Source organism: Triticum aestivum, chromosome 2A (assembly GCF_018294505.1).
Source record: "Triticum aestivum cultivar Chinese Spring chromosome 2A, IWGSC CS RefSeq v2.1, whole genome shotgun sequence".
In the NCBI taxonomy this organism is placed as follows: Eukaryota; Viridiplantae; Streptophyta; class Magnoliopsida; order Poales; family Poaceae; genus Triticum; species Triticum aestivum.
In genome coordinates, this window is record NC_057797.1 from 316,560,251 (window position 1) to 316,586,219 (window position 25,969).

The following is a 25,969-nucleotide window of genomic DNA, read 5'->3' on the forward strand; positions in this document are numbered from 1 at the left end:
TTTCCGCTATTATTTTCGATCCCGATTTCTGCCCTGATCTTTGCTTTAGTTTATCTTTTCGCTCGGTTATCCAAATCGGGTGAAACAAGCGTCTAGATCTTCGTCTCGACGCCCTATTTCTGTTTAACCAACTTGAAGAAGATTTTGGTACTGTAAAATTTGACTTTAGTCTAGATTAGCAAACGGATCTTGTTTCTTTCGTAGTTTCAGTTTCATTGCTCCGTTTGATTTGATTCTTTTTGCAAATCGAATCTCTTCAGTTGAGTTTTCAGATTCGATCTTCTTATTTGAGTTTTACCCGTGCATCTTTGCTTGATTGCTTATGTATACTATTTTCTGTTGCAATAGAATTCCCGAAGTGCGAAGCGTGCTACTACGAGTCTCTAGGATTTGTAGAACGTCAGCAAGGCAAGTAACACATTGATCATACTCTTTTCATACACAGTTTTTATGCATTCATTTCCATCCTCAAACATTGCATGATTAGGTTGTGATTAACATGTGGGTATTGGGAAGTAGATGATGAGGTAGAACCTATTACTTGTTTTATTATCAAACCCTTGAGAGTTACTTCTACGTTATGCTTAAATTGTCATGCTATGCTCGTAGACGTGGATTGGGTTTGAGTGTATTCATGACTGATGTGGGCGTTTAATTTATGGTTCTACTTAAGGTGGCAACTTTAATACACATCTGGGTGGATTGTTGATTTGGTCACCTGGGGATATACCAGTGTTGTCCTAGGAGATCCCGGGGTTATACCGTGTGATCCTCCTATGGTCCGCCACCCAAGCTCAAAGGGATCGTAAGATTTTTCATACTAGAAACTTCCGTGTGCAGCCACAAGCTATTATGGGCTCTAGCATAGTTGAGTAGGTTGCATGACCTCTTCCACTGGTAGGCTAGCAGATGTAGGGGATGTAGGTTGGTACTGTCTACCCGGGGTTAGAGTTAATACTTCTGAAAGACTGTGTCTCGGTCATCCATTTCTCAAACACCATGTAGTGCGAGAAATCCAACGGAGGAGATAGAGTCTTATGGCGAAAAGTGCGCAAACCTCTGTAGAGTGTACAAACTAATCATGGTTAGCCATGTCCCCGGTTATGGACATCTTGAGTATCTGGTTCTTGGATTATCATATGGATCTCATCACTCTAAATTAATCTGTTGGGTTGATAATTATTTTAAATTGGGATTGAGATGGGGGTACCATTCTCAATGTTTCAACTACCTGATAGTTAAATAAAATATATTCCTTTGTAGTAGGGAAAAATTGGCTTTTCACAAAAACATTGTAACCATAGAGCCTCCACCAACCAAATATGCATATAGTGATAGCCATTATCTATTCATTGCTCTACTGTGTTACATTGCCAGCATATTCCATGTGCTGGCCCGTTTCGGCTGCCACATATCATGTTGCAGACTTTTCAGACGAGGAGTAAGGTGTGTTAGGTCATTTGTCGTGCACTCAGCTATGCCGTTGGAGTTGATGGACTCACTTTATCTTCCAAGCCTTCCGTTGTTATCTTATTTAGATGGCCTTAAGCCATATTATTGTAATAAGTTCTCTTTTGAGACATTCGATGTAATAAGTGTGTGATTGCTACTCTATTATAAATCCTTCGAGTACTATGTGTGTCAGCATTACCGATCCAGGGATGACACTGAACACAGAGACTTGACCATCTGAGGTTGGGTCGCTACAAGATGGTATCAGAGCACACGCTGAATGTAGGACACAACCACTAATATGAGCCATAGGTCACTCCTCTCTACTCATTTCTGACTCCTCTCCATTTTCTACTCTTTAGGATGGCGGACTCAAGGAACAAGTTTACACAGTCGGACAAAGGCACACCTTTTGAACGACACTTGAAGGAAGTCATTAGGTACCTGAACATTGGAATACCAAGCTTCACCGGGACCTACACCGCCACACTACTAGAAGAGGAACGTTGGATGATTCGAGTTCAAGTTCCAGGAAGGACATTCACGCCAGTCACTGAGCCCATAGAATTTTCCTTTGATGCACCAACCTGGAGTCTAGCAAAGAGCATGGCAGCCCACATCGCCATGGGACGCATCGGCGAAGTTTCTCAAAAGGAGCTTAAAGACACTATCTACTAGATATGTGGGCACAGAGATGAGCAATGGGAGATGATCAGCACCAGGAAGGACAGGTCCATTGCAGCCTTCATCCAGGAGTTAAATCATCACATTCGTCGCCAGGAGAACTAGATGTGCGCAAGCCTGATAGATTTGAAGAAGGCGATGACCAGGATCATAGAGCTAGAAGAGGAACTCAAGTCTACACGTGATGGATATGAGGAGGAAATGATGGTACTAGTGGAGATGAATGACGACCTGGTGAGGAAGCTAGGAGTTTTTATGGGAGACCCTGCGCCAGGAGGAGAAGATGACGAACCCAAGAAGATTCGTTCTGAAGACTACATCATCATCGACGACACCGACTCTGACCCCGATGGTAGTGATGATGACAATGAAGAAAAAGATGAAGCGGATATCATGGAGTCTTCCACCGATCAAAATTTCTAGATGACCACCATATAATTAGTAGTATTCCCCTCATGTATATATTAGCAGTCCGAGCACTGTAATGATAGTTAGATCGATTGTGTGCCCTTGCTTGATACTGATTTGGTGTGATATGATTGTGTTTGTCTCATGTGCATATGGGTAGTGCTTTCTCCTTAGACCTTTTTCTATTCTAATCTCTCCCCTCTAAACCCATCAGATGCATCCGAGACGTGACCCCGGATTTGCCTTCCCACCAGAGCTCACCTAGTTGATCTAGCAACAGAATACATGATGCAGTTACTAGTTCAGAATCAGGGCAACAACAACAACAACAACAACAATAACAACAACCCACCGCCACCACCTCCAGTTGACAACTTAGCCTGTTTTCTGAGGTTACAGCCGTCGGTGTTTTCCAGTAGCATTGAGCCCATAGTTGCAGATGACTAGCTACGCATGATTGGAAGGGAGTTAACCACTGCCGGTTGCACAGATGCTGAGAAGGTGCATTTTGCCACACACCAATTGGATGGACCCGTAGCCGCATGGTGGGAAAATTACACAGCTACTTTTCCTATAGCCAATGTCACTTGAGAGCAGTTTCAGCAAGCGTTCCGCACAGCCCATGTCTCAACTGGAGCTATGAGCATGAAGTAGCGTGAGTTTTGGAACTTACGCCAGGGGAACCGTACTGTGGCTCAGTACGTAGATGAGTTTAGTAAGTTATCTCGCTATGCCCCTGATGATGTGGCCTCAGATGCCGCGAAGCAGGAGAAGTTTATGGAAGGGTTGAATGATGAGATGAGCATGCAGTTAATGGTGGCAACATTTAACAACTACCAGGAGTTTGTAGATAAGGCTCTTATGATTGAAGGGAAGCAGCAGTAGATTGAGAGCCGCAAGAGGAAGTATGGACAAGGGAAGTACAATTCTGGAGCTCAGCAGAAGCCCCGTTTCACCCCGAACTCGGGAGGATATACCCATAACCATGGAGGCCATACCCATAATGGAGGAAGTTCACATAACCACAGTGGCCCCAAGAATGGGAACGGGAATGGAGCAGGCAGCAATCAGAACCGCTCTAACCCAGCCACACCCGCCAAGAAGGACCAGAGTCACATTACCTGTTTCAAGTACGGGAAGACTGGACACTACATCAATGATTGTCCAGAGTTGAAGAATGACAATGGAAATGGAATCTCTGGGATGAAGCCCAACTCTTTCAACATGGGACAAGTGAACCACATAAACGTGGAGGAGGTTGAAGAGCAGCCATATGCAGTTATCGATAAGTTTTTGGTTAAGTCATTTACTGCTCTTGTTCTTTTTGATATTGGTGCATCGCATTCATACATTTCAAGGGGATTTGTGGACAAGTTCAAGTTACCCACATTAGCCCTTAGGACACCCTTGTTAGTGAGATCACCCGGTGCAGAGTATATGGCTAGCCGTTGGTGCGACCGGTTACCCTTAACCATTGGCAGCCATGTTTTCCCCTCAGACCTAATAATTTTGAAATCCCAAGGATTGGATGTGATATTGGGAATGGATTGGCTATCGAAGTATGGAGGAAACATTGATTGCGCTAGCAAGTCAATTCTGCTCACTACCCCAGAGGGAAAAAGGATTAAGTATGTATCCAAGCATGTACCAAGGAGGACCCAAGTAAATTCCCTCACGAGAGTTGTTCAGGAGGAAGTGTCTGTAGTGAAGGATTACCCGGACGTATTTCCAGAAGAATTACCAGGCATGCCGCCGGATCGAGACATTGAGTTTTTGATAGAGTTGTTGCCAGGCACCGGACCAATATCAAAGAGACCATACCGGATGCCCGCAAATGATCTAGAGGATATCAAGAAGCAGATTAATGAGTTGTTGGAGAAAGGTTACATTCGACGAAGTTCATCACCATGGGGAGCCCCAGTGCTCTTGGTTGAGAAGAAGGATAAGTCTCTGAGAATGGTTGTTGATTATTGGGCATTGAATGAAGTAACGATCAAGAACAAGTACCCGCTGCCGATGATCAATGATTTGTTTGACCAGCTACAAGGAGCTAAAGTCTTTTCCAAGATCAATCTTTGATCAAGATACCATCAGTTGAAGATTCGAGAAAAGGATATACCAAAAATAGCTTTCACCACAAGGTACGGGCTTTATGAGTATATGGTTATGTCATTTGGATTGACTAACGCCCCTGCCTATTTCATGAGTATGATGAATAAGGTGTTCATGTAGTTCTTGGGTAAGTTCGGTGTGGTGTTCATTGATGACATTTTGGTGTACTCAAAGAATGAAGAGGAGCACAAGGAACATTTGCGTTTAGTTCTCGAGAAGCTCAGGGAACATCATCTATACACTAAATTTAGCAAATGTGAATTTTGGTTGAAGGAAGTTGGATTCCTTGGACATGTTATATCAGGAGAAGGTATAGTAGTAGACCCCACCAAGGTTAAGTCAGTCACTGAATAGTTGGCACCCACCTCAGTTGGAGAGATCCGCAGTTTTCTCGGACTCGCGGGATATTACCAGAGATTCATTGAGAATTTTTCTAAGATTGCGAAGCCCAGGACGACGTTGTTGAAGAAGGACACCAAGTTCCATTAGACTGAAGAATGTGAAGCAAGTTTCCAGGAGTTGAAGAAACGTCTAACCACAGCCCCAGTGCTGATTCTGCCAGATATACGCAAGGATTTCCAAGTGTATTGCGACGCCTCTCGCTTAGGACTTGGAGGAGTACTAATGCAGGACGGAAGAGTTGTTTCATATGCCTCACGACAACTTCGACCGCATGAGTTGAATTACGCCACACATGATTTAGAGTTAGCAGCTGTAGTGCATGCACTCAAGACCTGGAGACACTTTCCTATTGGAAACCATTGTGATGTGTACACGGGTCATAAGAGTTTGAAGTACATTTTCACACAGAAGGAGCTGAACCTCAGGCATAGGAGATGGTTGGAGCTCATAAAGGATTATGATATGAAGTTGCATTATCATCCAGGCATGGCCAATGTCGTAGCAGACGCTTTGAGCCGAAAGAGTTATATAAATACCCTCGTAAGCGGGGAATTGCCAAAGGGGTTAGCAGAGGATCTCAGGGGACTTCGTTTGGAGATTGTTCCTAGAGGTTTTGTTGCGACGATGGAAGTTCAGTCAACATTATTGGGAAAGATTCGAGAAGTACAGAAGGATGACAAAGAAATAACTGAAATAAAGGAGAAAATGAGCAAAGGAAAAGCCAAAGGTTTTCGTGAAGATGAGCACGACACCTTGTGGTTTGAGGACCGTGTTTATGTGCCCAATAATGCCGACATCAGGAAGTTGATACTACAGGAAGCTCATGACTCGCCATACTCGATACACCCTGGAAACACCAAGATGTATTTGGATTTGAAGGAGCATTTCTGGTGGACTGGAATGAAGAAGGATATTGCCGAGTATGTAGCCATATGTGATGAATGTCAAAGAGTGAAGGCAGAACATCAGAAGCCAGCAGGATTACTGCAGCCTATGCCGATACCCGAACAGAAGTGGGAAAAGCTTGGCATGGATTTTATCACCGGATTACCCAGGACCCGATCGGGATATGATTCTATCTGAATAGTAGTGGATCGCTTGACCAAAGTAGCTCACTTTATCCCAGTGAAAACCACCTATACCAGTGCGAAGTTGGCCAAGATATATATGACCAAGATCGTATGTCTGCACGGAGTTCTGAGGACCATCGTATCAGATAGAGGAACACAGTTTACTTCAAAGTTTTGGCACCAACTGCACCAGACTTTGGGAACCAGGCTAGAGTTTAGTAGAGCCTTTCATCCGCAGACAGATGGACAAACTGAGAGAGTTAATCAGATTTTGGAGGACATGTTGAGAGCTTGTGTGCTAGATTATGGATCTAGTTGGGATGATAATTTTCCTTACGCGGAGTTCTCATACAACAACAACTACCAGGCCAGTTTGAAGATGGCACCGTTCGAATCCATGTATGGAAGAAGATGTCGAACACCATTGATGTGGGATGAAGTTGGAGACCGCTAGTTGTTTGGACCAGATTTGATCAAGGAGTCCGAAGAGAAGGTTGAACTAATTCGAGATAGACTAAAGGTAGCTCAGTCCAGACAGAAGAGCTATGCAGACTCAAAACGCAAGGAGGTAGTCTATGAAATTGGAGACAGAGCATATCTTCGTGTGTCACTGCTCCGGGGAGTTAAGCGTTTTGGAGTTTAGGGAAAGTTAGACCCGAGATTTGTAGGACCGTACTGTGTTTTGGAACGTGTGGGAGAGGTTGCATACAAGTTGGAGTTACCCGAGGGACTGTTAGGAGTTCATGATGTTTTTCACGTTTCCTAGATGAAGAAGTGCCATGCAGAGATGGTCGATATCCCTCTGAGAGATACAGTGCCCCTGGAAGCAATTTAGTTGGACAGTGATCTAACCTATGAGGAGAAACCAGTCAAGATTCTCGAGTTTGCCAGCCGAGTTACACTCAACAAGGTTATCAAGTTTTGCAAAGTTCAGTGGAGCCACCATACCGAGGATGAAGCTACCTGGGAACAAGAGGACGATTTACGCAAAGACCACCCACACCCATTTTCTAGCCAACCCGAATCTCGAGGGCGAGATTCATCTTAAGGGGGGTAGGTTTGTAACAAATTTTCAATTTGGAATGTTATACATAGATCATTCATGCATATCATATTTTACTGCATTTTTGCTTTGCGATCCTCGGAATTCTAAGCAACTCAAGGACCCACGGAGAGAGTTGTGGATTTCATGTTTTTCATATTTGAGTTTTATCAAATATCGAAACAAGGGTCACTTTGGGTTTATTTTTTTCTCCAAAAACTATTTCATATTAAAATATATGAGAGGAGATAATATGACTTCTCCAAAATAAAGGGAATATTGGAGTAAAAATATTAAAATCCAATAAATATTTCTTTTGGACTTTTGTTGCTATTTTATTTGCATTAGAGGCCCAAATAAATGTTTACTTTGTCCGGAATATTATTAGAGGACCGTGAAAAATTTATTTCAGGATTTTTGGACTCCGTTTAGTATTTCTTTTGTTTGTTTTTCTGCGTCAGGATATATTTAAAAAAATGCACCGACCTAACCGGGCCGTGCCCGAGCCGACATCCTCCGGCCGAGGCTTTATAAGCCGCTAGCCCGCGACCCCGAGGCCCAAGCCGCCGCCTCGCGCCCTAACCCTAGCGTCGCGCTCCGCCGCCGCCATCCGGTTTTTCTCAGGAAAAACCGTCGGGTTTTTTCGAAACCCTAGATCTAGATTTTTTTTTATTTAGATCGGTTTTGTTCGGTTTTCCTTCGGTTTAGTTAAATAGCGGACATTTGTCCGTACGTTCGTTTTAACAAACACTGTTCGTCAGTTAACCACAGACAGCGAACGTTCGTTCGTTAGCCTGTTCGTCTCGTTTTATTTTCCAGGGTTTTTCCGCGATTATTTTCGATCCTGATTTCTGCCCTGATCTTCGTTTTAGTTTATCTTTTTGCTCGGTTATCCAAATCGGGTGATACAAGTGCCTAGATCTTCGTCTCGAAGCTCTCTTTGTGTTTAACCAACTTGAACAAGATTTTGGTACTGTAAAATTTGACTTTAGTCCAGATTAGCAAACAGATCTTGTTTCTTTCGTAGTTTGAGTTTCGTTGCTCTGTTTGATTTGATTCTTTTTGCAAATCAAATCTCTTCTGTTGAGCTTTCAGATTCGATATTCTTATTTGAGTTTTACCCGTGCATCTTTGCTTGATTGCTTATGTATGCTATTGTTTATTGCGATAGAATTCTCGAAGTGCGAAGCGTGCTACTACGAGTCTCTAGGACTTGCAGAACGCCAGCAAGGTAAGTAACACATTGATCATACTTTTTTCATACCCAGTTTTTATGCATTAGTTTCCATCCTTATACATTGCATGATTAGGTTGTGATTAACATGTGGGTATTGGGAAGTAGATGATGAGGTAGAACCTATTACTTGTTTTATTATCAAACTCTTGGGAGTTACTTCTACCTTATGCTTAAATTGCCATGCTATGCTCGTAGACGTGGATTGGGTTTGAGTGTATTCATGACAGATGTGAGTGTCTAATTTAAGGTTCAACTTAAGGTGGCAACTTTAATACACATCTGGGTGGATTGTTGGTTTGGGCACCTTGGGATATACCAGTGTTGTCTTAGGAGATCCCGGGGTTATACCGTGTGATCCTCCTATGGTCCATCGCCCAGGCTCAAACGGATCGTAAGATTTTTCATACTAGAAACTTCCGTGTGCAGCTACAAGCTATTATGGGCTCTAGCATAGTTGAGTAGGTTGCATGACCTCTTCGAGTGGTAGGCTAGCAGATGTAGAGGATGTAGGTTGGTACTGTCTAACCGGGGTTAGAGTTAATGCTTCTGAAAGACTGTGTCTCAGTCATCCGTTTCTAAAACACCATGTAGTGCGAGAAATCCAACGGAGGAGATCGAGTCTTGTGGGGAAAAATGCGCAAACCTCTGCAGAGTGTACAAACTAATCATGATTAGTCGTGTCCCCGGTTATGGACATCTTGAGTATCTGGTTCTTGGATTATCATATGGATCTCATCACTCTAAATTAATCTGTTGGGTTGATAATTATTTTTAATTGGGATTGAGATGGGGGTACCATTCTCAATGTTTCAACTACCATGATAGTTAAATAAAATATATTTCTTTGTAGTAGGGAAAATTGGCTTTTCGCAAAAACATTGTAACCATAGAGCCTCCACCAGCCAAATATGCATATAGTGATATCCATTATCTGTTTATTGCTCTACTGTGTTACATTGCCAGCATATTCCTTGTGCTGGCCCGTTTTGGGCTGCAACATATCATGTTGCAGACTTTTCAGACGAGGAGTAAGGTGCGCTAGGTCATTTGTCGTGCACTCAGCTATGCCCTTGGAGTTGATGGACTCACTTTATCTTCCAAGCCTTCCGCTGTTATCTTATTTAGATGGCCTTAAGCCATATTATTGTAATAAGTTCTTTTTTGAGAAATTCGATGTAATAAGTGTGTGATTGCTACTTTGTTATAAATCCTTCGAGTACTGTGTGTGTCAGCATTACCGATCCAGGGATGACATTGAACACAGAGACTTGACCATCTGAGGTCGGGTCGCTACACACCCGGAGCCGCCTGGGTCGGGCGCGGGGAGGCGACCCGGAACAGCCGACCAGCGGGCGCTCGGCGACCCGGCCGAGTGCGGGAGGCGCGGCGCGCGGGGCGGAGTCGACATGCGGGAGGTTGACCCAGAGTCGCAGCTGGCTGGAGGCGGCTGCGCGAGGCGGAACCGGCGGAAGGACTAGATACTAAGACCAGCAACTAGACACGACGATGCAACCGCAAATTCAACAATGCAAAACCCTAAAAAGATTATGCAAAGGCTCAGATTGGTTCCGATATGATGAACTAACCCTAATTTTTTTGGCTTTTTCGTGGACTGTAGGTATGAAGAACAGACTCGATCTAAACTACGTAAAAACTATAAAATCTCACCGAGCAACCTGAAAATCTGATACCACTTGATAGAGGCGAAGGTGTCCCGATGTTTCGATGAGATGGTGGCTATCATTTTTTGTGGGAGTTAACCTTGAAGGTCCGACTACGAACGTGCGAGACATCGTGCATTAGCAATCGCTAAACCAACTTCCGAAGGGTTATTGACCACGCCATAGCATGATCAACCTGACCATGAGGGTCTGTTTCCTGTGAGAAAACGAAGAACGAGTAAGAAACTGAGTTTGCAATCTGGATATTGCGAATACAAGAGGAAAGCTTTATTAATGAAGGTGGGGTCCTGTGACGCCTTCGTCTGGTCGTTGAAGACAAATGAAGTACGCGAAGTTGCAACTATGGCGAACTTTTAATCTAAACGAAACCCAAAGTCTAAACGACGCCCTAAGGGTTGTATATATGGAGGAAGAGGGGGGGGGATTTTGTGGCCCTTGGGGAGGGGTCCGAAACCAACCATAACTCTTATTTCCCCACACATACGGACTCTAAAAATAGCCTATAATCAAGTATTTCGAAATTACATGGGCCTGGTCCAATAATAAGGTGAAGTAGCACCTAGAATAGCCTCTGGACGACATTTATGAAATGGCATCTTGTATATTTCGTTCAAGGCTTTATGCACTTATTATGATGGCTTCAAAGTCCTACAATCATCACTTGTAACGTCATTCTTGTTTTCCCTGCGCATGCCATCATCTTCATGCTTGAACTTGCTCCAAGATTCATCTTTCTTGTCCAAGCTAGGCCCTTCATTTGTAAACAAAACAAATGTATCCAATTTAGGCAGCATCATATTCTCGTGAACATTACAACCGTTATCAAGAAACGAAAGTACCTAGTAATTCAATTGGCGTGCGCGAGCTCTAGTAATTGGTCCAATATGTATAGCAGTAGGGGCAGTGGGTGTAACAATGGTATTGATGTCCTCATCAACGTGTAGTAGCAGGAGTCCGCCTGTGAGAGACGAACCGGCACCCGCTCAAAGATGTTGAGGTTGCGGATGTCGTTGACGTCAGAAGGGTTGGCGTCGTCGAACGGGTTGGAGTTGGTTGATGCGGAGGAGGTGACGGATGACATGGCGAGAGTGGGACGGCTCGGCGGCTCGGGTGTGACGGCTTTGGGCGAGGCAGGTAGTAGCAAGGCGTGGCAGCGACGGGCGATGCGACATTGCGGGATGGCAGAAGCGAGCTGGCGGCAGCTAGCAAGCGGAATGGGCGACACACGTGCGGGAACGGGCGACGCGGCTTGCGGCTTGCGGGGTTCGACGCGGCTAGTGACGAGCGAAGCGGGCTGGCGGCGGCTAGTGACGCGGGTGGAGCGACACAGACAGGCGGATCGCGCGATGCGGATGGCCGGCGGCCGGCGCGGGGGTGCGCAGACTGTGGCGGAGGGAAGGCGGCGGCGCGAAGAAGGTGCGCGGCGACGGCGGCAGCGAAAGACTATGGGTAAAACCTAAAAACTGATACCATATATAATTACACGATGTATTGCTCTTTATGCATAGACACGTATATATGATGTACAAAAATGGATCAAACCTCAGCTATACAAGAAATTAAGAGACATACCCGATACAAAATATGGACACAATACATATACTCAACAATGTCTACCGGATTAATTCGTTCTTGCTTTGTAGTGCATGCGGAGGTTGAGCTTCGTTGTCAAGTACCGGCTATAAACTGCCTGTCCGACAAATTGCCACGATCAAATGATAGGGAGAGTTTCCCAATGTTCGTCGCCGCCCAACACACAAGCCCAATCCCCCCTCCCCCCCCCCTTCTAGATGTCAATACTTTCCCTCGGTCCTAGGCTGAGTCTAGAGAGAGAAGACACGAGGGAGTGAGCCCGATAGATAGGCAAGGCGAGAGCCCCAAGATTGGGATTGGAGGGGAACTGGTGCGCAAGCAAGGGATCCTTCCATCGATTCTTGCTTGCTTCTCGCCCCTTCCGTTGCACTCAATTATTTGCGTGGCGTTACAGATCAGGGCAATAGGGCTACGGAGAGGCGAGGCTCGGTCCCCGGATTCGCAGGAGTTGCGCCGGTGGTCGCGGCGCGATGGCTGGCGTTGACGCGGCGAGGTATGCGCAGAGCCCAGCGCACCACGCCGTGGCGATGCAGGACCACGCTGCCCTTCGCCGCGTGCTAGACGCGCTCCCGCAGGCTCGGAAGCCCGAGGAGATCCGGACGGAGGCGGACTCCATCGCCGAGGAGGTGCGAGCGGAGGCTGTCTCGGCCATCCTCGACCGGCGTGACGTCCCTGGGCGCGAGACCCCGCTCCACCTCGCCGTCCGCTTCGGCGACGCGGCGGCAGCTGAGATGCTCATGGCGGCGGGGGCCGACTGGAGCCTGCAGAACGAGCATGGCTGGAGCGCGCTCCAGGAGGCTATCTGCGCGCGTGAGGAGGCGCTCGCACGCGTCATCGTGCGCCACTACCAGCCTCTCGCCTGGGCCAAATGGTGCCGCCGCCTGCCCCGTGTTGTCGCCGCCATGCGCCGGATGCGCGACTTCTACATGGAAATCACATTCCACTTCGAGAGCTCCGTCATTCCCTTCATCTCCCGCATCGCGCCCTCGGATACCTACAGGGTCTGGAAGCGCGGGGCCAACCTCCGTGCGGACATGACGCTTGCAGGCTTCGATGGCTTCAAGATCCAGCGCTCTGACCAGACTATTCTGTTTCTTGGGGAGGGCTCGGAGGACGGCAAGGTGCCACCAGGGTCCTTGTGCATGATTAACCACAAAGATAAGGAGGTGATGAACGCGCTTGAAGGTGCTGGCGCGCCGGCCTCCGAGGCAGAGGTCCAGCAGGAGGTCACCGCAATGTCACAGACGAATATCTTCCGTCCGGGGATAGATGTCACTCAAGCAGTGCTGCTTCCACAGGTCACATGGCGGCGGCAGGAGAGGACAGAGGCTGTTGGCTTGTGGAAGGCTAAGGTGTATGACATGCACCATGTTATGGTGAGTGTTAAGTCAAGGAGGGTTCCTGGTGCTATGACGGATGAGGAATTCTTTTCAGCTTGCAATGAGAATGATACTGAGAGTGAGGGGTTCGATGATGTACTGACTGACGAGGAGAAGAGGCAGCTGGAATCTGCGCTTAAGATGGATTCTTCAGATGCTGTTGGTGACAGCCAGTCCGACACCTTTGTAGGTCCTAGGCATAGTTGCTTTGAGCCAAGGGAGAGGGAAATACCAATTGAGGATTTGAGCATCTCTGGAAATGGGGAGAGTAAGCATGATAAGAAAGGTTGGTTTAGTAATTGGGGAAAGAGGGGTCAAACTGGCATTAGTAAACTAGAGATGACAAAGAAGATGGCACCTCCAAGAAGTTCGCTCTGTGTAGATGAGAAGGTTAGCGACCTCCGCCTTGCATCTCCATCAAATGTACAAACTAAACCAGGAAGACATTCAGTGGATATAGTGAGAAGGGATGAGAACAGAAATGGCAAGGAAAAGGACTGTCGTAAACTTGCAACTTCTGAGAATGGACATAGGCGCAAAGAAAGTAGCAAAGAAAGTGAGTATAAGAAAGGTCTAAGGCCTGTTCTTTGGTTGTCCCCTAATTTCCCTCTGAGGACTGAGGAGCTCTTGCCACTACTTGATATTCTTGCAAACAAGGTGAAGGCAATCCGTCGTTTGAGGGATCTACTCACCACAAAACTGCCTCCAGAAACTTTTCCAGTCAAGGTAAGAGCCTAAAATCAAATGTTTCATGATGCAATGTCTTCACTGCAAAGTTAGCAAATGTAATGTTTATTCTTGGTTGCTGGAGCTACACTAATCCAGTGGGTTGTTTGAGAGTTTGACAGTACTGTACATTTAATTATTTGTCAAAATGTACATTTCATGCCATGCCACTTTTGGCACTTAAGAGAAATTTTATCATCATATAATTCCATTGCCAATTGTTACAAAACTATTAGAGAATCGTAACCGTAGTTAACATATCTGTACACCTATGTATCCTTATCATTGGTTAGGCATACACAAGACACCGCTCTGTAGATTCATGTGGATACTTGAAAATAAAATTTAGTCCTTGTTGGCAGTTTTACTACAAATGTGATTATTTGGTATTTGTATCAAAGTTTAAAAATGCGCTAGGCATTAAATGTGCGTTTTGCCATCGCGTTGCACTTTTCTGACCAAAGCGCATGCTTAAGTGCAATTATGCACACATCAAGCGCAATTAAGTGCTAGGTGTTTTGCTATTGCCTAGAGCCAAGGCCCTTTTTGAACTATGATTTGAATGAGTGTCACCCCATATATGATATCTATCTGTCTAACTCTTTAATTTATACTAAGAGATGCTTTATGCATGAGTTTTGAAAAAAAATCCGTCTATTTGTTTTCCTCTTCTGGCCTGTATTGTGAAAAAAAATAACAACGGTATGAGGCATAACTTTTTCTGGCTGAACGTGAGATGCATAACAATTCAAATAGGCTGTATGTTAATAAATTGCAGATTTATTTGTTTCTTGGTTTGCTAGTAGCTCGTGATTCTGGACTTCAGTGCATCTATGCTGTATAACATATTCTATCAACCCCTTCTGTTTTTTATTTCTTGATAATATGCTACACAACCTGTAGTTTGCCATGCATTCCCTCAGTAAAGAAATATAAGAGCGTTTAGATCACTACTTTTCTTTACAGAGGGAGTAGAAGTCTAAGGATCAAATTTGTGGATGTCTGTTTCCTTTCCTGATAAATGCGGTCTGCAATAACCTGCGTGTTTAGTTAAGATGTTTTTTGTCATGAAAAAGAAAACCACGCACCTTCATTTTGTTAGCTCTATTTGTCTGTGTTTCATTTTGAAGCCCTTTTTGAATATGTTGATCAAATAACTGATAATGTTTTATCCTTTAGCGGTTTGAAACTTTGAATTAACAACAGCGCAGAACTTTATGCTTTGATGTTATCCATGAAAACGCATTCCAATGGTGCATTCTTTTTTCCTTGTGATTTAATGCTTATTATAGAAATATGTTTGACTCTTAATCCAATCCTTAATCTTTGTATATGTTCCTCTGATCTCCACAAACTGAGGGCCTCTTTGATTCAATGGATTCCTAAAGGAATTTTGGAGGATTCTAATCCTCAGGAATTTTTTCCTGCATCGGTTGTTTGATTATTCGTAGGATTACGATACATAGGAATTTTTCCTTAGAATTCATTTGTACTGTACTAGTTTTCATAGGAACATTTCCATCCATGCCAGCCTCATGTGAAGAATCCTATGTTGGCTCTGGATCATTTCAGATCATATGCATAACCTGGGACTTTCTGGGCCATCATAGTCCGTGTTACACGTGAACCTTGATAACATTCTTGATATACTTAATATTTAATGTTTGCTCTTTGTTGAATTACCACTGTTGGGTTAATGTGGATCTGATGAAGCAATTCAATAACACGTTATTTGTCTTAGGTTGCCATTCCAGTTGTACCCACAATCAGGGTTCTTGTGACATTCACAAAGTTTGAAGAGCTACAGCCATTAGAAGAGTTCAGCACACCTCCTTCCAGCCCTGACAATTGCAAGAGCCCAGGAGCCCAGACGTCTTCAAGCTCCTGGGTTCAGTGGATCAAGGCTCCTTACCGCCAGAACTTCTCGACAGCACAAGGTCCCAGCAACCGTGTGGAGGACATCCAAGACCCCTTTGTTATCCCTGCTGATTATGCCTGGACTACGCCAGGAGAGAAGAAAAAGAGGACACAAGAAAACAAGAACAAGTCAAAGAAAGGCAGAACCGCGTCTTAGGTTATATTTGGTGGTCTGGGATATGTCGCGGGTTTGCCGGGTGTCATTCGTTATAGGAGCAGATACTCAGTGATATCCTCTATCTAACAGGAATGATGAGTGGGAAGGTTTGAGGATTTCGACCTGCTGCAGGCAACATGTGTCGAATGTCGAGAAACAACCGCTTGTCTAGTTTCGATGTAATAAAATAATTGTTGTTAACATTCTTTCGTTTAACCCAAATGATTCCAACCCTGATTAATATTGCTGCAGCATTGCTAGGTGGCTTGTTGATATTTGCAGTGTTCTTATTGAGCCGTCAGAGCCATATTATTATTATTATTATTATTATTATTATTATTATTATTATTATTATTATTATGAGAGATGGTTAGGAGGGTAATGGTATCTCGAGTTCATTAGGGATCAAACCTCAAACCTCATGTTTGAAGCTTTGGTATCTTACAAAAGCGGAATATTTTTTAAGTGGGAGGTGACGTTTCTGTCGATAGCAAGGTGTGCTCATAGAAGTATTTGATTCATAGGATTATGATACGTAGATGCATACCTGTGTGTTTATAGTGATGAATGTGTCTACGTGTTTGAGAGTGTCTGTTCTGTACCGTGTTTCTGAAAAAGAGGCCACATTATTATGGAAAACTCTTTTGGTCCGGGTTGTACAGTGTTTCTGAAAAAGAGGCCACATTATTATAGAAAACTCTGTCCATGCGGGCGTCTAACCTCTTAACTTATCGGATCACGAGTCATCTTATCAATTTGGTTGCTATTGCACGACTAAGAGGCTTCACAATTTTTCTTTCAAAAGGCATCTCCGTGGCAAAATCCTAAATAGACGGGCTGAGATTCGATGAGTTTAAATTGGGTGACTCAGGGCGACTAACCTTTTTCTTGAAAAAAGATGCTTTATATTATTTAAAAGATTTAAATATTACATCCAGTCTCTGTATAAATAAGATGCACACGGTCAAACAAAATCCTCTCACACAACCAGGGTCATTGACGTGTGAGCTTAAGCGGCCTAATCGGGTTTACCCATGTCCGTTTAGATTTTTTTTTCTTTGGAGTAATGACCACAAGTCACCTTAAAATCAGTGTTTGTCCCTAAACGTCAGTGATCCTAATTCATCTAACTTAAAGTTAACAAATATGAACACATTTCATTTGTTTAGCCGACACACTCAACAAATTCTATCATTTAATGGTATCCTAATTTCCCACATCCCAAAATTCAATCATTGATCACGCGTGCGCACGCACGTGTGTATGTGTGTGTGCGTGTGTGTGTGTGTTTAAATGGAATCTGTCGAGATATCTTCCTGCCAATATCCATCCGGAAGCGCATATATTGATGATTCAGATGGTGCATACAAGGAGATTTACCCAAATTCAACCCTCATATCAATAGCGCCTCGTGACTGACACAATTCAGATCTAGCACTTCCACTAGCATCCGCATAATATGGACTCTAAGATGCCACCTTACACAATGTGAATGTGGTGGCATGCACGCTTTGTGGGTGGGTAAGTATCACACCACAATTCCATTATTGATTCGCAACAACAAATATACAACAACTCCGAAGAGTTAAATTTAATGAATGAATACATACATGACTCTTATGACTAAGAGACTAAGATACAACGGAAGCAAAATACACGCTAGAAAGGTAAAGAATACAAATGCATTAAGAAAACTTTGGAAAAAGCAAATGGCGCTCATATATCTGCCTTAGACAAGTGATGCAGGGTGGGACCCTAGGGGCCGATCTTTCACGATTTGGAGGGGATTCCACGAAGAACACGAAGAACATAAGAGGAAAATCACGAGGGGAAACGAAAGGAAACACTCAAATCAATAAGAAACAATCACACATGTGCTAGATCCTTGAAGGCAAAGAGAGATACACGATCCAAAGTTAACAAAGGACGATACAAATGGTAACTAGTTCATCTCCATGAGAAGGTCTTGAGGGGTTTTCCCGTGAGGGGTCTTGAATCCAAGCGTGGATCTTATCCAAAAAGGCCGCGATCTCTCGATGGAGTGTAACCGGATGGATGGATGGATGAGCAAAGCTCTATCTCTAAATGAGCTATCACAATGCTAACCCTAACTAGAGGAAGGGGAAGGAGTATATATAGGCTAGTCCATGAAGGGGTAAGTGAGGAGGGGTGTAGCGACCCGACCTCAAACAGTCAAATCTCTGTGTATAACTGTCATCCCTGGATCGGTAATGCTGACACACACAGTACTTGAAGGATTTATAACAGAGTTCAATCACACACTTATTACATCAAATGTCTCAAAGAGAGTACTTATTACAATAATATGGCTGAAGGCCATCTAATGAAGATAACAGTGGAGGCTTTGAAGGTAAATGAGTCCATCAACTCCAACGACATAACTGAGTGCACGACAACGACCTAGCGACCTTACTCTTCGTCTGAAAGCTCTGCAAAATAATACGTTGCAGCCTGTGTAGGTCAGCACATGGAATATGCTAGCAAGTTAACACTATAGAGCAATGAACAAGTAACAGCTATAACTATATGCATATATGGCTGGTGGAGGCTCTATGGTTAATTTTGCAGAAAGCTAGTTTTTCCCTACAACAAATGAATATATTTTATTTAACTACAAAGTTTGTTGAAAACATTGAGAATGGTAACTCCATTTCAATCCCAAAATTAATAATCATCAACCCAACAATTTAATTAAGTAAAGTGATGAGATCAACATAGTAATTTAAGCACCAGATACTCAAGATGTCCATAACCGGGGACACGGCTAACCATGATTAGTTTATACACTCTGCAGAGGTTTGCGCACTTTTCCTAACAAGACTCGATCTCCTCCGTTGTATTTCTCGCACTACATGATGTTTGAGAAACGGATAACCGAGACACAGTCTTTCCGAAGAGGTCCCCTTAACCGATAGATAGGCCGGTACACCTACAATCCCCTACATCTGCTAGCCCATCATGGAAAGGATTCCCACAACTTACTCAACTATGCCAGAGCCCATAATGGCTTGTGGCTGCACACAAAAGTTTCCAGCATGAATAACATAATGATCCCTTTGAGTATGGGTGGCGAACCATAGGAAAAATCACATGGATACCCCGGGATTCTCCTTTGGACAACATTGGATTTCCCCAGGTGCCCACAAACCAATCCACCCAGATGTGTGTTAAAGTAGCCACCTTAAGTAAAACCCTTAGTTCATAATAATACTCACAACTGTCATGAATCACTCAAACCAAACCATGTCTACGAGCATAGCATAGCAAAGTATAAATAGCGTAACGTAGTAACTCCCAAGGTTTGAATAAAAGGGCAATAGGTACTACCTCAACAACTACTTCCCGAAACCCACATGTTAAAAGATCCTACTCATGCAGTGTTTGAGGATTGAGACTAATGCATAAAAACTGGGTAATGAGGGATATGATCAAAGTGTTACTTGCCCTGCCAACGATCTGAAAACCCTACTGACTCGTAGTAGCACGCTTCACACTCCAGAAAATCTATCATGAACAAACAATAGCATACATAAGCAATGAAGCACAAGATGCAAGGGTAAAGCTCAAATGAGAAGATCCAAACTGAAAGTTCAACTAAAGAGCTTCGATTTGCAAAAAGAAACAACCAAATCAGAGCTACGAAACTCAAACTATGATAAAAAGAAGTTCGAATTCAAATCTGCTTGCAACCAAATTTTAAATTGTCAAAACCATGTTCAAGTTGGTTATCTGGAAAGAGGGGATGGAGACGAAGATTTTGGCGTTGGTTTCACTGGATTTGGACGAACGGGCAAAAAGTTGCGAGAGTTTGAAGATCAGAGACTGATCTGTGACAAAAAATAATCGCGGATAGGTCCCTGGCCGAAAATAAAATAAAAATAAAAACCTATCGAATGAATGTTCGCTATCAGGGACGAACGAACGAATACGTTCGCTAACAGTGGCATTTGAGTGAATGTTCGCTAATTAGCGAACTAAAAAAAAACCGATCTTCCGTTGAACCGAAGGAAAACCGACAAAACCTAAAAAAAAAACTGATCTAGGTTTTATACCAAAAACCGGCGGGCGGCGGTGTTCCACGGCGACTTCGGTGAACGGCACGGGAGGGGCGGCTTCGGCGAGCGGCGGCGGCACACAGTGGTGGCGATGGTGGCACACAGCGGCGACGGGCAGCAGTGGCAGGCGGTGGCGCAAGCGGCTCAGCGGCTGCGGCGGGGTGAGGTGGAGGAGGGGCGGCGGGGCGGCGGCTTTTAAAGAGGCCCCGAGGGGTCCTCGGCTTGCGCGACAGGGCGCGGAGGGGAGGCCGACCCGGACTCCAGTGAGAGTCCGGTTCCCGCAAGCGAGCAAGGCGGCGACGACTCGGATGGGCCGGCTGGGTTTCGGCCTAGTCGATCCGATTTAAAAAAAAAATTCCGCCCGAATAAAATCCTAATAAAATATAAAAAAAATCTAAAAATACCAGAAATAATTTTCACCTTCTAAACCTATTATTTAGAACAAAGTGAACATTTTTCTCGCCTAAAAATGCATATTTTTCCAATTCAAATAAAATAGCCCATAAAATCCATATGAAATATAAATTTGATTTTAAATTTACTTCTCCAATATTCCTTTCTTTTGAAGAAGTCATATTATCTTCTCTCTTTTATTTTAAATATTGGAAATAACTGGAGAGAAAAATATTAAAACCAAATTGATCCTCTTTTCAAATTTGAGAAAATTCAAATATGAAAATTTATGAAATCCCCAACTCTCTCCTTGGGTCCTTGAGTTGCTTAAGATTTCTAGGATCACAACCAAATATGGAAATAAAATATGATATGCATATGATGACCTAGGTATAACATCCAAATTGAAAATTGGGATGTTACAAACCTACCCCCCTTAAGATGAATCTCGCCCTCGAGATTCGGGTTGGCTAGAAAATAGGTGCGGGTGGTCTTTCCGTTGGTCTCCTTCTCTTTCCCAAGTGGCTTCATCCTCGGTATGGTGGCTCCACTGAACTTTGCAAAGCTTGATAACCTTGCTGCGTGTAACTCGGTTAGCAAACTCGAGAATCTTCATGGGTTTCTCCTCGTAGGTCAGATCACTCTCCAACTGAATTGCTTCTAGGGGCACTGTATCTCTTAGAGGAATATTGGCCATCTCAGCATGGCACTTCTTCAGCTGGGAAACGTGAAACACATCATGAACTCATGACAATCCTTCGGGTAACTCCAACTTGTAGGCTACTTCTCCCATACGTTCTAGAACTCGGTATGGTCCTACAAATCTCAGGGCTAACTTTCCCTTAACTCCAAATCGTTTAACTCCTCGGAGTGGCGACACACGAAGATATGCTTTGTCTCTAATTTCATAGACTACCTCCTTGCGTTTGGTATTGGTATAACTCTTCTGCCTGGACTGAGCTACCTTCAATCTATCTCGAATCAACTTAACCCTCTCTTCAGACTCTTTGATCAAATCTGGTCCAAACAACTGATGGTCTCCAACTTCGTCCCACATTAACGGTGTCCTGCATCCCCTTCCATACAGAGCTTCAAAAGGGGCCATCTTCAAACTAGCCTAATAACCGTTGTTGTATGAGTACTCTGCGTAAGGTAAATTGTCATCCCAACTAGATCCATAATATAGCGCACAAGCTCTCAACATATCTTCCAGAATTTGATTGACTCTCTCGGTCTGTGCATCTGTCTGCGGATGAAAGGCCGTATTGAACTCTAGCCTGGTACCCGAAGTCTGGTGCAGCTGATTCCAGAACTTCGAGGTAAACTGTGTCCCTCTATCTGATACGATGGTCCTTGGAACTCCATGCAGACATACGATCCTGGTCATATATATCTTGGCCAACTTCGCGCTTGTATAGGTGGTTTTCACTGGGATAAAGTGAGCTACCTTGGTCAAGCTTTCAACTACTACCCAGATTGAGTCATATCCTGATCTGGTCCTGGATAATCTAGTGATGAAATCCATGGCAAGTTTATCCCACTTCCAATCGGGTATCGGCATAGGCTGTAATAATCCTACTGGCTTCTGATGTTCTGCCTTCACTCTCTGACGTACATCGCATACTGCTACATACTCGGCAATAACCTTCTTCATTCTTGTCCACCAGAAACGTTCCTTCAAATCCAAATACATCTTGGTGTTTCCGGGGTGAATCAAGTATGGCGAGTCATGGGCTTCGTGAATTATTAGCTTCCCGATCTCCGCATTATTGGGCACATATACACGATCCTCAAACCATAAAGTCTCGTGATCATCCTCAAGAAAATCTTTGGCTTTTCCTTTGCTCATCTTCTCCTTTATCTCCACAATTTCCTTATCATCCTTCCGAGCTTCTCGAATATTTCCCAATAATGTAGACTGAACCTCCATTGCTACAACAAAACATCTTGGAACTATCTCCAAACGAAGTTCCTTGAGATCGTCAACTAAATCCCACGGTAATCCTCCGCTTACAAGGGTATTGATATAACTTTTGCGGCTCAAAGCGTCTGCTACGACATTGGCCTTGCCTGGATGATAATGCAATTTCATATCATAATCCTTTATGAGCTCCAACCATCTCCTCTGTCTCAGATTCAACTCCTTCTGCGTGAAAATGTACTTCAAACTCTTGTGATCTGTGTACACATCATAACGGTTTCCAATCAGAAAATGTCTCCAGGTCTTGAGTGCATGCACTACGGCTGCTAACTCCAAATCATGGGTGGCATAATTCAACTCATGAGGTCGAAGCTACCGTGAGGCATATGAAACAACTCTTCCATCTTGCATAAGTACACCTCCAAGTCCCAAGCAAGAAGCATCACAATACACTTGGAAATCTTTGCATATAACCAGAAGAATCAGCACTGGGGCTGTAACGAAACGTTTCTTCAACTCCTGAAAACAGGCCTCACAATCCTCGATCCATTTGAACTTGGTGCCCTTCTTCAACAACGCTGTTATGGGTTTCGCAATCTTGAAAAAATTCTCAATAATCCTCCGATAATAACATGCGAGTCCCAGAAAACTTCGGATCTCTTCAACCGAGGTGGGTGCCAACCACTCATTGACAGACTGAACCTTGGTAGGGTCTACGGCTATACCTTCTCCTGATATAACATGTCCAAGAAATCCAACTTCCTTTAACCAAAACTCACACTTGCTAAACTTGGCATACAGCTGGTGTTCCCCGAGCTTCTCGAGAACTAAGCGCAAGTGTTCCTTGTGTCCCTCTTCATTCTTCGAGTACACAAAAATATCATCAATGAACACCACAACAAACTTATCCAAAAACTCCATGGACACCTTGTTCATCATACTCATAAAATAGGCAAGGGCATGAGTCAATCCAAATGACATGACCGTGTACTCATACAACCCATACCTCGTGGTAAAAGTTGTCTTAGGTATGTCCTTTTCTCGAATCTTCAACTGGTGGTATCCTGATTGAAGATCGATCTTGGATAATACTTTAGCTCCTTTCAACTGGTCAAACATATCATTGATCATCGGTAGTGGGTACTTGTTCTTGATCGTCACTTCATTCAACGCCCGATAATCAACAACCATTCTCAAAGATCCATCCTTCTTCTCAACTAAGAGCACTAGGGCTCCCCATGGTGATGAACTTGGTTGGAGATATCCTCTCTCCAATAACTCCTTAATCTACTTCTTAATTTCCTCCAGATCATTTGCGGGCATCCGATACGGTCTCTTCGATATTGGTCCGGTGCCTGGCAATAGCTCTATCAAAAAATCTATGTCTCGATCTAGCGGTATGCCTGGTAGTTCCTCTGGAAATACATCCGGGTAATCCTTCACAATAGACACTTCTTTTTGAACAACTCCCGAGAGAGAATTTACTTGGGTCCTCCTTGGCGCATGCCTAGACACATACTTGATCCTTTTTCCCTCCGGGGTGGTGAGTATAATTGACTTGCTCACACAATCGATATTTCCTCCATACATGGATAGCAAATCCATTCCTAATATCACATCCAATCCTTGTGACTCCAAAATTATCAGGCTCGAGGGGAAAACATGCCTACCTATGGTCAATGGCATCTGAAAACATCCACTGCTTGCCATATACTCCGCTCCAGGTGAGCTTACTAACATAGGTGTCTTAAGAACTTTGGTGGGCAACTTATATTTATCCACAAATCCCCTTGATATGTATGAATGCGATGCACCAGTATCGAAAAGAACTATTGCAGTAAATGACTTAATCAAAAACTTACCTATAACTGCATCTGGCTGTTCTTCAACCTCCTCCACATTAACGTGGTTCACTTGTCCTCTGGTGAAAGGGCTGGGCTTCTTCCCAGAGTTACCATTTCCATTGCCGTTCTTCAACTCTGAGCAATCATTGGCGTAGTGTCCAATATTCCCACACTTGTAACAGGTGACATGACTCAGGTCTTTCTTAGCGGGTGTTGCTGGATTGGGACGGTTCTGGCTGCTGCTTCCTCCATTCCTGTTTCCATTCTTAGGCCCACTATGGTTATGTGAGCTTCCTCCATTGTGAGTATGGCCTCCATGGTTATGGGTCTAACCTCTGGAGTTAGGGGTAAAGCGAGGCTTCTGTTGAGCTCTAGAATTGTACTTCCCCTGTCCATACTTCTGTTTGCGGCTCTCTGTCTGCTGCTGTTTGCTTTCAATCATAAGGGCCCTATCTACCAACTCCTGGTAGTTAGTAAATGTTGGCACCATCAACTGCATACTCATCTAATCATTCAACCCTTCCATAAACTTCTCCTGCTTCGCGGAATCTGTGGCCACATCATCTGGGGCATAGCGAGCTAACTTGCTAAACTCATCCATGTACTGCCCCACAGTATAATTTCCCTGGCGTAAGTTGCGAAACTCACACTTCTTCATATTCATTGCTCCCGTAGAGACATGGGCTGCGGAAAGCTTGCTGAAACTGATCCCATGTGACATTGGCTATGGGAAAAGTGACCGTGTAATTCTCCCACCATGAGGCTGCTAGTCCATTCAATTGATGTGCGTCAAAGCGCACCTTCTCAGCATCTGTGCAACATGCGGTGGTTAGCTCCCTTCCAATCCTATGGAGCCAGTCATCAATAACAATCGGCTCGGCGCTACTGGAAAACACCGGCGGATTCATCCTCAGAAAACGGGCTAAGTTGTCAACTGGAGGTGGTGGCGGTGGATTGTTATTGTTGTTGTTGTTGCCTTGGTTATAGACTAGTAGCTGCATCAAGGCATTCTGCTGCTGGATCAACTGGGTGAGCTCCGGTGGGAAGACAAATCCAGGGCCACGTCTCGGAGGCATCTGATGGGTTTAGAGGGGAGAGATTAGAATAGAATGGGGTCTAAGGAGAAATCACTACCCATATGCACATGAGACAAACACATTCATATCACACCACTCAATTCAAACAAGGGCATACAATCGATCTAGCTACCATTACAAAATACTCGGACTACTACTATATACATGGGGGAATACTACTGATAATATGGTGGTCGACTAGAAATTTTGATCGGAAGAAGACTCCATGATATCTGCTCCAGCTTCGTCTTCATAATCATCATCATTGTCGGGGTCGGAGTCGGTGTCGTCGATGATGATGTAGTCCTCGGGATGGTTGTCCTCTCCTGGCGCAGGGTCTCCCATGAAAACTCCTAGCTTCTTCTTCAGGCCTTCATTCTTTTCATGTAGTACTGCAATTTCCTCTTCATATCCATCGCGTGTAGACTTGAGTTCCTCTTCTAGCTCCATGTTCCTGGTCATCACCTTCTTCAGGTCTATCATGTTGGCGCACAACTAGTTCTCCTAACGATGAATGTGTTGGTTTAACTCCTGGATTAGGCTGCAATGGACTTGTCCCTCCTGGTGCAGATCATCTCCCATTGCTCATCTCGGTGTCCACATATCTGCTAGATGGTGTCCTTAATATCCTTGTGGTATACTTTGCCGATTATTCCCATGGCGATGTGAGCTTCCATGCTCTTTCCTAGACTCCAGGTTGGTGCATCAAAGGAAAACTCTATGGGCTCAGTAACTGGTGTGAAAGTCCTTCCTAGAACATGTACTCGAATTGTCCAGCGCTCTTCTTCAGGTAGAGTG

General features: G+C 44.2%; 1 protein-coding gene across 1 annotated transcript; it reads left to right on the top strand.

Annotated features, from left to right (window-relative positions):
• The first annotated feature begins 11,842 nt into the window (after window positions 1–11,842).
• On the top strand, window positions 11,843–16,134 carry LOC123188601 (ankyrin repeat domain-containing protein 13B). Its single transcript, XM_044600763.1, has 3 exons — window positions 11,843–11,992; window positions 12,077–13,787; window positions 15,529–16,134. Exons 2-3 carry the CDS (start codon window positions 12,153–12,155, stop codon window positions 15,859–15,861), a joined length of 1,968 nt encoding a protein of 655 aa, XP_044456698.1. The 5' UTR covers window positions 11,843–11,992; window positions 12,077–12,152; the 3' UTR covers window positions 15,862–16,134.
• The last annotated feature ends 9,835 nt before the right edge of the window (window positions 16,135–25,969 follow it).

Coding starts and splice junctions, on each gene's coding strand:
- LOC123188601 (XM_044600763.1), top strand. CDS start 12,153: ATGGCTGGCGTTGACGCGGCGAGGTATGCGCAGAGCCCAGCGCACCAC. Junction 13,788..15,528: donor CAGAAACTTTTCCAGTCAAG/GTAAGAGCCTAA, acceptor TATTTGTCTTAG/GTTGCCATTCCAGTTGTACC.